Here is a 12,972-nt window from a genome sequence, read left to right as displayed (position 1 = left end):
TAGTTCAGTAGCTCCTAAATAAAAGACCTCAAAGATAGGTGCAAGATTATTATCTGTGGAAACCTCTTTGTTTTCCTCTGCAATATTATACATTGACTGAAAGTGTAGCCAAATGAAAACTTTTCTTTTAGTCCTGGTAGATCTCAGTCAAATTTTAATACTTTTGCTGATATTTGTACTTATAAGTATACAACTGTATTACCAGGTAGATATTTTCCCCCTCTACTCAGCTACTGTGAGGCCCCATCTGGAGTTCTGTGTCCAGGCCTGGCTGCCAACACAAGAAAGACGTGGAGGTCTTGGAGTAGGTTCAGAGAAGGGCCACTAAGATGATCAGAGGGCTGGAGCACCTCTCCTATGAAGAAAGGTTGAGGGAACTGGGATTGTTTAGCTTAGAGACGAGAAGGCTCCAGGAGACCTCATTGTGGCCTTCCAATACATGAAGGGAGCATACAAATAGGAGGGGCAACAGCTGTTCACAAGGATGGATAGTGATAGGACAAGGGGGAGTGGTTTTAAACTTAGACAAGGAGATTTAGGTTAGATAGTAGGAGAGGAGGAAGTTTTTCACACAGTGGGTGGCTGGAACAGGTTGCCCTAGGAGGTTGTGGATGCCCCATCCCTGGAGGCATTCAAGGCCAGGCTGGATGTGGCTCTGGGCAGCCTGGTCTGGTGGTTGGTGATCCTGCATATAGCAGGGGGGTTGAAACTAGATGATCTTTGAGGTTTTTTTCAACCCAGGTTGTTCTATGATTCTGTGATATGGGAGATACAGTCCCAGGAGGCCAGCATTCATTTCTGTATTTACATGATAAGAGATTAAACAAAATCAAAATATTCATAATGTTTCTAAATCTGTGAAAGACATATTTATTGAAAGATAGAAAAAAGCTGCTAAAAGGTGCTTGATTGGCCAAAGTGATTTTACATTGCTTGTGTAAAGTCAGCTTACTTGTTCTAGTTTTTCTGTGATGCTCATGACAGTACCATAATGCTAAAGTAACTTTCTAGCTTAGGTTCAGTGACAAGCATATCTTTATTAATGAGATTTATAGTTTTGTATATCTTTTCACTTCCTCTGTCTTGTCTGTGTCATGTTCTAATAGTTAGAGACTACTGGCAAATGTCTGCTGTGTCAGAAGGTTCCTGCTATAGGAAGTTCTGCTGGAGGATCACCAATAAATCATGCCATTCTTTGGCAGCGTATGTGCCACGTGAGATGTCCCTGATAAACTGCATTAGTTCACGAATGGCAACACAAATAATTCCATAGTAGGTAATGTTTGTTCTATCCCATGCTAGGCATGACAAGCCATGAAGTAAATCCTGCCTATCATGAAAGTTAACTAGCTTCATTTATTCTGAGGGTATTGAAAAAAAAAAAAACAAAAGAACCAGATGATACAGAAGATTTCTGTAGTTATGCTGAATAAATCTGAAGGCAGAGAGACCTGGTTATACTTCTCTGAGTGCTCTTAACTACGTGTGTGTAGCCCTTCCCTGTCAGCAGCCAGACACGTCTGTTGTGTACAATTAGTGCAGCTGTACCAAATCTAACACACCCTGTAGGCACTGAATCATAGTCCTTGTACAGCTCTGCAGGCACTGAATCATGGTCCTTGAGCAGATGAGTACACAGCACCACGTGACAGATCCAGTTTCTTCCTAGAAGGTATGCATGTACAGTGCATGTGCGCACTTTTGTTTGCACCTCTTGCCAAGCTGGAGCTTGCTTCTGGGTTTATGTTGCACAATACAAGTAACACTCCCCTAGATAATGAGCTTCTGAGGAGCTTGGGAGGCTTTGCCTGTTGTTGGGGTGAACAGTGGCTCCACATGTAGTACTCCCTCTCCTCTGGTTGATAATGTGGGTAAGCACCCTGTGGGTTTCTCATGGAGGAACAGCCTAGGGCACGCTTCACCTATAGAGCAGCTCACTTGTCACATGGCTTTAAGGTACTTTGCAGATGAAGCCCCAGATGTCAATTTGGAAACTGCAAAAGTTAGGCACTTTAAATTCAAGTCTAGTTATGCATTATTGGTGCCGCTTATTCCTATCACTCTGTTACTCTTCAAATCCATGGACCTGGAACTTTTCTGAAGGTTTGTATGCGGACGCAGTGCTGGTATTGATTATAGTCTTGCTGCATGTGCTTGCATCCACTCAAAAGGTAATGGCAAGTAGATGAAAAAGAGATGTGTGTCTCTCATTGCACTCTTAGATTCAAAGCTGCTATTTGTAACTAGAATGTGTGCTGGGCTTGACTCTTCAACATGAATTTTATTATTTAAAGTGCCTTTCTTTCAAGTGTGTATTTAGCTTCAGGTTTTTGACTGCATTTCCCCATGAAAAACTTTGTACCCTCAAAGCTGTTAATCTTGGAACAGGTATTTCTAGCCTTACAGTAGCAAAAAACTTTACAGTCTGACCAGTGTGTGAATGAGATTTTTTTTCTACTTATCTGCTATTCCAAGGATAGCCAGATTTGGGAAAAGATGAATTGAATCCTCCTATTGCAGCCTGTAGGACCTGTATGTGACCATTTGAATGTTGGTGTTTTGCTTCTGCAAGAGAATATAAGAATTATTCTAAAATTCTCTTTTGCCTCAGAGCAGCAGTAGAACAATTGTAGAACTCCTGTACTGACTTGGTTATAATGGCATCAAATGTAGGAAAGGTGGGTTAAAGTCTCTGATGGTGGCTCCTCCATCTATGTTTTGATCAAAGGTCTCTTACTCTATAGATACAGACTGAAGTTTTGGGGGGATGTGAGAGTGTAAGAATGGCTAAGAGTTCATCAGATTTCATGTGCAGCATAGGAGTCCACTTGCTTTTCATGTCTAGTGAGAAGCGGATGTAAAAGCTGAGACTGTCAGCAGCTTTCTCAGAGTGAGACTTCCTACTCAAGGTCACAAACAGAAACACTGTGGTATCTTTTAAGCAAAAAAAAAAAAAAAAGAAAGAAAGAAAAAATACTGAACCCTAAAAACATCATTCAGACCTCCTGGGCTGAGATCTTGGACTACTTAAAAATCAGGTTGAGAAAGCTAGGTCTACTAAACGTGGCTAAGAGCTTGAAGTAATGCCTGGTCTTCTGTAGACTAGATAACAAGCTTGTCTAAATCTGGATGATTAGGAAACGGGAGGAAAAATAAAAAAAGGATGTACTGACCAGATATTCACATACAGGGCTTCAGGGTACCTTCTCTATCCCCTGCTACCTGCTTTCAGTAGTAAGACTTTTTAAATTGCACCTAATGCAAAGGAGGCAAGCTCGCTTGTGTAGTTGCTTGCTGATTGTGGCACGTGGGAAGCCTGACTCTAATCTGTTCGTGGAGTCCTGAAATGAGTGTCGGTGTGTGAGCCAGGTGGGTGCCCTGCTCAGCTGCAGCTGGGGCTCTTTGCAAAACAGAGGTTGGAGGGGTGGATCCAGGACAGGCTGAGCACAGCCTGGTGAGGAGGAATTTTTATGGCATGGGAAAGTTCTTGTTTTTAGTCTTAACTCACAGTAGACCTTTGTCTAGTGGAAAACTGAAACTCTGGAGCCTGGATGAGCAACTGCAGTCCTCTTGCTGTAAGCCTTACTTAGGAAGAGTTCTTGTAGGTTGCTTGTATATTTAACCATAGAGTCAGTAGCTTCAGAATGCTTCAGAATGAAGAAATCTTCAGTTTTCTCATCCTTTATGTCCTGCTCTTTTGCCTTGATGAAAAGTCATCCTCTCAGCAGTAGTAGAAAAGATTATTTCTCTATGGTAGCATACAGAAAACACATAACATGGCATAGGATACAGTTTCTGTGGGCCGTCTGAGAGGGGATCTTACCAACACTTAGAAATATGTAAAGATCAGGAGTCAAGAGAGTGGGGCTGGGCTCTTATCGGTGGTGTCCAGTGACAGGATGAGGGACAGCGGCCTCACATTGAAGCACAGGAAGTTCCATCTGAACATGAGAAAGAACTTCTTTACTTTGAGGGTGACAGAGCACTGGAACAAGCTGCCTGGAGAGCCTGTGGGGTCTTCTACTCTGGAGATATTTAAAGCCTGCCTGAATGCTTTCCTGTGTAACTTACTGTAGAGAACTTGCTTTTAGCATTGGGATCTGCAGAGGTCCATTCCAACCCCTATTATTCTGTGTATATCCTTGTGGTGTTTCAGTCTGTGAAACTGGACCTTGCCATTTTCATCTTGCTATTGAAACCTGTTTTATGAGGAAGTTGGGGAGCACTTCACCTCTGTTCTGCCTATCTTCCTCTGAGTAGGGACACTCTAAGGAGGGGATTTGCTCTGTGAGGAGTAACTATTTTAAAGAGGAACAGTGAAATACTGGTTATGTTTGGGTTTTTTTTTCTTAGTTAAATAGTCTTATGTTAGAATATTCAAATGATCTCTTATCAGTACAGTTGTACTTACAGTTCCACATTTCTTTGTGAAATAGAGAAACATGCTCATTGTATGGTTAGATGAAATCGGTATTTACAGTTTCAGGTTTATGTTGAACTCAGGATCTATTTTGTTTCTACTGCTGCATTTATGGTAAATCTTGGCACAGGTTCCTGAACTCCAGCAAGTTGGGTGAGTGAGGGCTTAAAGGTAAAGGATCTGATTTGGATCTTCTTAAAAGTGAACAAACTCTTGAGTCTTGAGCTTATGCTGTTCCCCTTAGTGGAGGGGTGTGTTGTTATTCTGTTCAGATCCTCCAACCTCAGGTTGTTTTGGGAATTTCTATTTTAAGGGAAAGTTGCTAAACCATGCAGCTCTGCTGAGCTCAAAATGGCATGTGTGGTGTTTGAAAACAGAAACGTAACACTGAAAAGAGAGAAAGAATCACAGAAAATGCTTACAGTTGGAAGCCTTTTTGATAACTTCAGAGTAATTACCAGAGGAAAAGCTGGTCAGGGTTCTGTGTGGTAAGTGTGGTAAATTACGCTTTAATTAAAGCATTGTCTTGGATTGATAATGCTTGAAACCTATGCCAAATGTTTGCAGTGGACACAGTGGAAGGTGATGTACGAGTGCCTTTTGTCTGCAGTTGCAACTTCATTAATTTGTGAAGAGAAGTTAATCTTTGCTTCACTCACAATGAATCTTAGCACCATTGTTACTGACTGCATGATTTCTGGATGAAGCTGTAACTACTGAGTTTTAGTATTGTTTCTTTTGATCTTAAACAGTTTCATTACTCTCCTGAAAGCAGAGAAGTGAGAACTTACCTTTTCAGCTGTGTAGAAGCAAACTACTGGGGATATTGTGATAGATCCCTGACAGGCAGTTCATCAATTCACAGGACAATTTCCTCTTCCAGCTGTAAGTTTTTGTTTTGGTAAAGTTGGAAAGGGGGGAAAAAAGCAACACCCAACTTTGTATCATCTAAGTGAGCAATACAGTTCTCAAGTTTTGTTTTCTGTTAAAGCTGTCTGTATGAATTCTAGCATGTAAAGGTTTTCCTGCTTTTATAGGAGTCGATGTGTTGCTTTTTCTTTTTTTGGAATCATAAGGGCTGGAAAAGATCTCCAAGATCATTAAGTCCAACTATCTACCTACCACCACCATGTCCCCTCAAAACCCTGTCCTGCAGTAAAACATGTAGATGTTTCTTGAACACCTTCAGGGACAGTGACTCTACCAGCTCCCTGGGCAGCCTGTTCAGCACTTCACCACTTTCAGAGGAGAAATTTTTCCTAAAATTCAGCCTGAACCTCCCCTGGTGCAACTTAGGGCCACTACATCTCATCCTATAGCTTGCTACATGGGAGAAGAGGCTGACTCCCACCTTACTAGAGCCTCCTTTCAGCTTGTTGTAGAGAGCTATAAGGTCTCCCCCGAGCCTTTTACTCTCCATACTAAACAATCCCAGCTCCTCCATCTGTTCCTCACAAGACTTGTGCTCCAGACCCCTCACCAGCTTTTTTGCTCTTCTCTGGACATGCTGTTGATGCGTTTTCAGGCCTGTTGAGAAACATGTTGAGGAGGATGCCTCAGCTCAAATCTCTGTTGCTGTCTTCTGTGCTTTCTACATTTGGGCCTCAGCAAATTCAGACAGATGTGTGCAACACAGTGATTCTGAATGCGGTTCATGTCTGTACAACAGTGTTGGATATATAGGTTAATGCTAGGTGCTGTTATTCCTAAACATAGTTTAAACAAAGTTTTTTAGTTACAATTACTTGGCTGCATTAAGCTATGAAATTCACTTTTCTTTGGGCTCTTGAATGTGCTGCATAAGCTGCTAATCACAGAAATGGCTGCTCAAGTTATTCCAGGTTGTCAGCTCAGCAGCATCTGTGAACATCTGCCCAGAGCAAGGCAGAGAACTGGAGCACGTGTGGTTGGGTTGGCAGCTCTCAGCTTATGCAGAATTGAAGGAAACACTTGGACCTCACCTTTCTTCTGGTCCTGAGCCATCCCTGCTACCTGCTTGTGAGCACTCGGAGCCTGCTCTGAGACAGAGTGTGCTTGACCTCTGATTCCTGCATTAATAGTAGCAAAGACTGGAAACGCTTGTAGAAGTAACATTAAGTCTCTGCCTAGAAACTGCTCTATCTGGCAGTAAGAGTTGTTTTTCCACAGTATTTCAGCAAACTATCTTGCATAGGGCACTCTAATTTTTTTTCAGTAAGGCATTAGCCCCTGTATTACTGGCTGTACTGTTTTGTTACTTGTTTTCCCCTGACAATGCTGCCTTTATCCCAGAAGTGTTATCCCTTGTAGCTCAGGTAAGAGCAACACCTTGGAGGCTAGGGAGGCTGTGGCTGAGTGTCTGCTGTTGAAACACATACACCAGAGAAGAACAAACACCGTGTGACTCATGGAAGACTCTGCATCTTGGTGGTTATTTTTCTTGAGTGTGAATTTTGAATAGGAAACAGTATTGAGTCAGGTGCTGTACTGCAGAATTTAATTCCACCTTCTCCTTATGTGACAAAACAAATGAAGTAAGGGATGATCGCTGTAATGGATAGGTGAGGTCTCCCTAATTTAGGCTTATGGTCTGCGTCCTTTTGGATTCATCATTACAAAGCTGTGCCAACACAGCATGTGGAGGGTAAGCAGGGAAGTCTTCTGAGAGCGAGCAAATTCTTCACCAGCTATGCTAATTTGCTTGTCAAAGAAGCAGTGTTAATTCAGCTCAGTAGACCTTTGTGGTGTAAAGAAAATTAATTTTTGGAATCATTACTGAAAAGCTAGGATGGCAGCTGCTTAATTCTTCCGTGTTGTCATTTATATCGCAGGTTATGAGCTCTTAACAGGTTGTATCAACTCAAACAGAACACAAGTGAAGGATTCTTACACTGAAAACTGGAGATTTTTTTTCCATGTTTCTGTAGGGACCAGACATCTGTAGCTCTGTGCATGCTCCCACATCAGCCCCTGTTGTGCTGTGTGGTGTTGCACAGCTGCTGGAGGCACACACATCCTCAGCAGTGCCTTTCCTCACATGGCACCAGGCATTATTCTTTGTCCAACCCCAGCAGATCGCATAGTTCCTATAGAATCAGATGTTTCCATGAGCTGTCTGCTCTGCAGTACCTGTTGCTGTTCTGCCACTTCCCACCGAGGCTTGCTCTCAAGCTTCAACTCCTGACACTTCTTTCCCTTTTTGCTGAAGGGTCAGCATGCAGGCATGGCTCATCAGGGAGAAACTACAGTGTGGAAGGTGCTGAGCAAGAGTGCAGCACTGCTGGGCTGTGCAGGGAAAGCATGGGATTGGGGAGTAGGAGGGTCTCTGTGCAGCTTTGGATGTAGCTTTTGTTAAAACAGAATCCTGCATGCTGCTTCAGGTAAAAATGAAGTTTGAATGGATGAAACTGGAAATGTGCTGAATTGTGAGTTGGTCCACTGGAAATTTAACAAATATTTGGTTTAATGAAATAATCAGTCATGCTTGAGAAAACATATTCTCTGGTACTGAATAAGAAACTTTTTCTACTATAGTATAGCAAGGCCGAGAGATCCTAGTATTTGAGTGCAGGAGGAAATTACACATGTTGCAATTACATAGGTGATCATTCAGCCACGAGAGCTTTGAGTTGCAGCTGTAAGGCAGAGACCTGTGCTGCTCTGCTCAGTGATGTACAAAGCAGCATGTGAGCATAAGACCTTATGGCTTCCATTTGGGGGTTTGTAACTGAATTGTCAGGAATGGTGACTTTATAGAGCTCTTTGGAAGGGGGAGGAGCTGTGATCTAAAGAGAGCCATGGAATTGCTTGGAAGAGACCTTACAGATTATCTATTTCCCAGCCCAGAACAGGGCAGTTAGAACAACTGCTGAAACAAATCCTGTGCTTTGGCAAAGTGAGTAAGGTGTCCTGGATATCTTTTTAGATCTCTTTCCTCAAGAGAATGAATTAGTACCTTATACAGCAACACTTGCAGGGAGAACAAAAACATTAATTTCTCAGGCACCTGCTCATTTTGCCTTTGAGACAAATTGACAAAAATTATCATTGATTACTCTCTCTTTAACATTTGAACTGTCTGTTGCAGCAGACTTGCTTCAGGATGGAAGTAAGATCATTTGACTTATCAGTTATATTTTGCATAATGATCTCCTGATCTTCAGCATCCTTCTGCTAATGGTGCTGTTGGAGGTATAGGATTCTTCTGTGAGAGAAGGGGAGGAACTTTTGATGATAGTTTTCATACTGCAGAGCTCTTCCCTTCCCCCCCCCCCCCCCCCCCCCCCCTCATTCTCAAACTGGGGAAAATCAGTAGAACTGTTTTACTTGATAGGGAATTTCACTGCAAAGTAGTGTATTTTTATGCTAAATGCTTGTTAATCAGGATTAAGTAACCCAAAGGAGCTGCTGATAGCTGAAGTAGTACAAATGAACATTGAATATTTCATACCTCTTCAGCTGGATCTGCAGATGTCATGGACACGACATGAATTCTGTATTTCTAAGCCAGATCTCTAAAAACAATTTGTAAACCAATTTCTAAAAACAGATGCAGTGCAGAATGTAGAGGGCTTTGCTGTTTGAACAAACAGAATTAAAGTACGAGATAGGAGGGTTGTTCCTTAAAAATAGACCCAATGTATTGACAGGGTGGATTCTGGTAATAGGAACAGTGCCTGCAGTGGGAGCTCAAGTGGGTTTTCTGGAGGCAGGTGAAGTGAAAGCACTTCAAAACATTTACATTTGCTGAAATCCCTGAAATGGAAGAACCCTACCAAACCCCTGATGGGACAAACTTAAGTAATACCACAATGGGAAGGTGTTCACTTTGGCTATTTTATCATCCAGTTACTGCAGTATAAAAAGGTAGATGTCTGTATAAACCTCTTCCAAATGAACAAAAAGATGCTTGCCGTAGATGTCAATGGAAAATTGCCCTAGGAAATGCTTTTCTGTTGTATTATATAAGACTAAATTTCTAAGCCAGAAACTTTACGTACATTTCTTAGTTCAAAATTATATGAAGTTCCAAAGGGTAAATGCTGTCATTGACCATTTTTGTCTTTAACTGTTGGAAACTGTTGTAAAAGACTGTTAAACAGTTGGAACTGCATAAACCGTTTCTCTCTAAATGCAGTATATGATACTGTATATAAACTGAGACCTACTTTTCTCTGCTGCAGCTAAATGCAAGTTGGCTCAGTAATGCTGAGATGTAATGCTCTATTTCTGATGCTTGTGATCACAGATAGCTAATTGCCTTACTGACTCACAGAAGAGTTTGTCAGGATGCCTCTTTATTTGCTTGTACTGTCAGTTCCATAAAATTACAAGTGCTTTGTTTTATTTGGATTCCTTAAGAACAGCATTTGTTCCTTGGCATTACAGGATTAACATTGATTTACCTCTTGCACTGACTGCTGTAATTAAAGTGTTGTGTATTGTTTAGTTTTAATGGTATTCTTCTTTTTGTTCAGATTCTGAAGACAAGCTGCTGCATCGGTTATCTGGGGAAGAGGAGTTCTCTCTTAAGACTGCAAGAAGATACTACCAACTGGTAAACCTTTTTTCTTTTAGATGTCTGCTTGTCAGTTGTTTCTGTTTTCTGTTATATTCTAGGACAAGAAGTACAAATTACTTTGATGTATTGAAAGCAGAAAGTAGTCCATGCAATAGTTCTTCTGTGCTTAACTGTAGCTTACCAGACAAAAGGCACAATATTGGTTGGACAGCAGGCAGGTATTTAAATAGAATACAAAGTGACTCAATTCCTGCTCTCCCAGTAGTAGAGGAGAAAGAGGTGCCTTTTGACTGTGGTGGAATGTTATACATTGTCTTTTTTGCATTTTCCACTGAGACTCATACATGTCTGTACCTTTTTTTACTATACCAGAGCTATTTACTTGAAGTAATGGTCCAAACACTGAAACTTCAACTCTTATGCTCCAGAGCTTTGAGAGAGAGAAAAAAGAAGACTTTAAAGAAAGCTGATTTAGAAGCTGAACATGCTAAGCATGCTAATTAAAATTTCCAGGTGCTTTAGAAAATGTCATTGGTGTTCTTAAAATTATTCGAAAGATGTTCAGTGAGGCATCGTTTTTGCTGGAAATGATACAGGTTAATGTAACTGAAGATGTACCGTAATTCTCAGGCACTTAAAGCTACATGTGGTTACCTGTGCTCCAGAACAGTAGAAGAATCATTGGTGAAGAGCTATAACCTCTTGCTAACAGTTTATCACTCTGTAAGCTAAGGGGTTGAGCCACGCTGTTACAAGCCAGTTGCAAAGAAACCAGAGAACTGAGGACATCTGGACATGACTTAACATAGCTAAATCATGTATGCATCCACAGGAGATACTAGGTCTACTTCTCACTTCTCAAGTACTCAATGAATGAAGTCTTTTGTAATGATTAATTTACATCCATGAGATGTAAATTAAACCTGCATTCAATTTTCATCCAACTACCCCTTCCTATATGCCTTCTGTGCAAGTTTAATCCTACTTTAAGCTGTAGGGTTAAGTAAACCAGGAGATGTTTCTCATCTCAGCATGGGCTGAGCAGCTGGATCTAAGGACAAGTGTGAAAAGAAACAGTATCTTAGACAGTAAGGAAACATTAAGCTTTTATCACCCAAATATTTACAGATCCTTTATTAAGCTTCCCCTATCAGTTAACTTACCTAAACTTTATAAACAACTGAGGCTAATATAAAGTTGTGTGGTGTAGTTTTTGCTAATTACCAAGGTTGACTGAATGTATTTCATCCTGTTGCTCTAATAATCTTATATGCCTTTAAAAGTTTGATATTGTTGATCTATGTCCATCTGATGGAAATGACAGTGAAAACGTTTGACTTTATGGAGTTGTTTTTTGTATAAAGATGATTTGCATAGTACAGCTATCTGTGAGCTATACTCAGAAGCATTTGTGCTTAGCTCTGTTTAAAAAAAAAAAAAAACTCTAAAATGTGTATGAAACTTCTTTCCATATTCCCAGTTTAAAACTTTGTCCCTTCAGTTCACCACAGAAAGTACCTGTGATTGTAGCAGTCACATCTTGAGATACTGAAACACCAGTGTTTACCACCAGTGTTGAACTGCACTGTTATTATCTGCTTATCATTGAGCCAAGTCAATGATTAGCAAAGGCCAACTGTATCCTGGGCTGCATCAAAAGAAGGGTGGCCAAAAGCAAGGTGAGGGAGTTGTCTGTCTTGCTCTGCTTTGCCTTCATGAGGCCCCACTTGGAATACTGTGTCCAGGCCTGGGACCCCCAATACAGGAAGGATGCGGAGCTGTTGCAGTAGGTCCAGAGGAGAGCCATGGAGGTAATCAGCGGGCTGGAGCACTTCTCCTATGAAGAAAGGTTGAGTGAACTGGTCTTGTTCGGCCTGTAGAAGAGAGGACTCTGGGGAGACCTCATTGGGGCCTTTCCAGTGCTATAAAAGGAGCTTATAATCAGGAGGAGACCAACTCCTTACACGGACTGATAGCACTAGGGCAAGCGGAAATAGTTTTAAGCTAAAAGAGAGGAGATTTTTGTTAGATTTTAGGGGGAATTTTTTACTGGAAGAGTGGTGAGGCATTGGAACAGGTTTCCCAGAGACCCTGTGGATGCCTCATCCCTAAGAAGCATTCAAGGCCAGGTTGGGTGGGATCCTGGGTAGCCTGGTCTGGTGACTGGCATCCCTGCTTACAGCTTGTGAGTTGGAACTAGGTGATATTTAAGGTCCTCTCCAACCTAAGCCATTCTGTGGTGTGAACAAATTATGCATGTCTACATAGATTTGAGTGTATAGCCTGCCATATACAGAGAAGTGAAAAGTTCATTGGCCGAGCAGTGAGGGAATTGCTGGGGGCCATCTGTCCATTTTCTTACTTCTGCTTCCCTTCCCACCCTCTTACTCCTATCCCTTACCAAGAGAACTTAAAATGGTACGGCTGTACTGAGTGAAACTGAGCAGTTCCAGAATGGAGCTCTTTGTCTGCAGTTGCGGTAAAATAGTCATCTTCCTTCAGTATTTCCTTTAGGACCCTGCAGGATTTATTAGCTCAGGGGTAGTACTGTGTAAACTTGATTTCACTGTTTCCAGCATTAGCTTTAGTCTGGGAGGACAGCAGGTGAGAACATGCTGAGCTGTAGCACATTTTAACCTGACCCAGTTCTCAGCTCAGCCCTCCAGCTCTGGGAATGCGCTGCAGAGAGAATGTGATTTACGAACCACATTGCTTGGGAAAGTGTGTCTTTATCTTGCTGGATCTTGGTGCTGAGATAGCTGCAGCTGACTGAATACTTCTTAGTGTAGTGAAGCCCAAGTGGCTCTATGAGAGGCACGTGTGCCTATTTTATCCAGATATTGTTCTAGATACGCATTTTCTTTTGGCTATAGTTCAGAAGTCCATTATCACAGACTCAAAAAGGACATCTAAACAGTTTAGTGGTTCCCTTATTTTTCTGGTGGTAGTTTTTTTCAGAATGTTACCTTCTAAAGGATTATTTTTCTGAGTGCCAATCATGCATACAAATCTTGATATTTATCTCCTACTTCTGAGTGTAGCCTCTGATAAT

The 12,972-nt window shown here is 41.5% G+C and overlaps 1 protein-coding gene across 33 annotated transcripts in view; it reads left to right on the top strand.

The window, feature by feature from the left end:
• FAM49B (family with sequence similarity 49 member B) overlaps positions 1-12,972 on the top strand; it is a 96,739-nt gene that overhangs the window by 44,177 nt on the left and 39,590 nt on the right. For all 33 annotated transcript variants that reach the window (XM_046929423.1, XM_015283140.4, XM_046929401.1 and 30 more), the window contains one exon: positions 9,877-9,956. Coding sequence is in view for 6 of the 33 variants with exons in the window: in XM_046929236.1 (XP_046785192.1) it covers positions 9,877-9,956 (80 nt within the window). In the remaining 27 variants the exon portion in view is untranslated. The remainder of the gene's footprint in view (positions 1-9,876; positions 9,957-12,972) is intronic.

The sequence above is a fragment of the Gallus gallus genome, chromosome 2 (assembly GCF_016699485.2).
Source record: "Gallus gallus isolate bGalGal1 chromosome 2, bGalGal1.mat.broiler.GRCg7b, whole genome shotgun sequence".
In the NCBI taxonomy this organism is placed as follows: Eukaryota; Metazoa; Chordata; class Aves; order Galliformes; family Phasianidae; genus Gallus; species Gallus gallus.
Note: the sequence above shows the minus strand (reverse complement) of the source record. Positions and strands in the feature narration are given on the sequence as shown.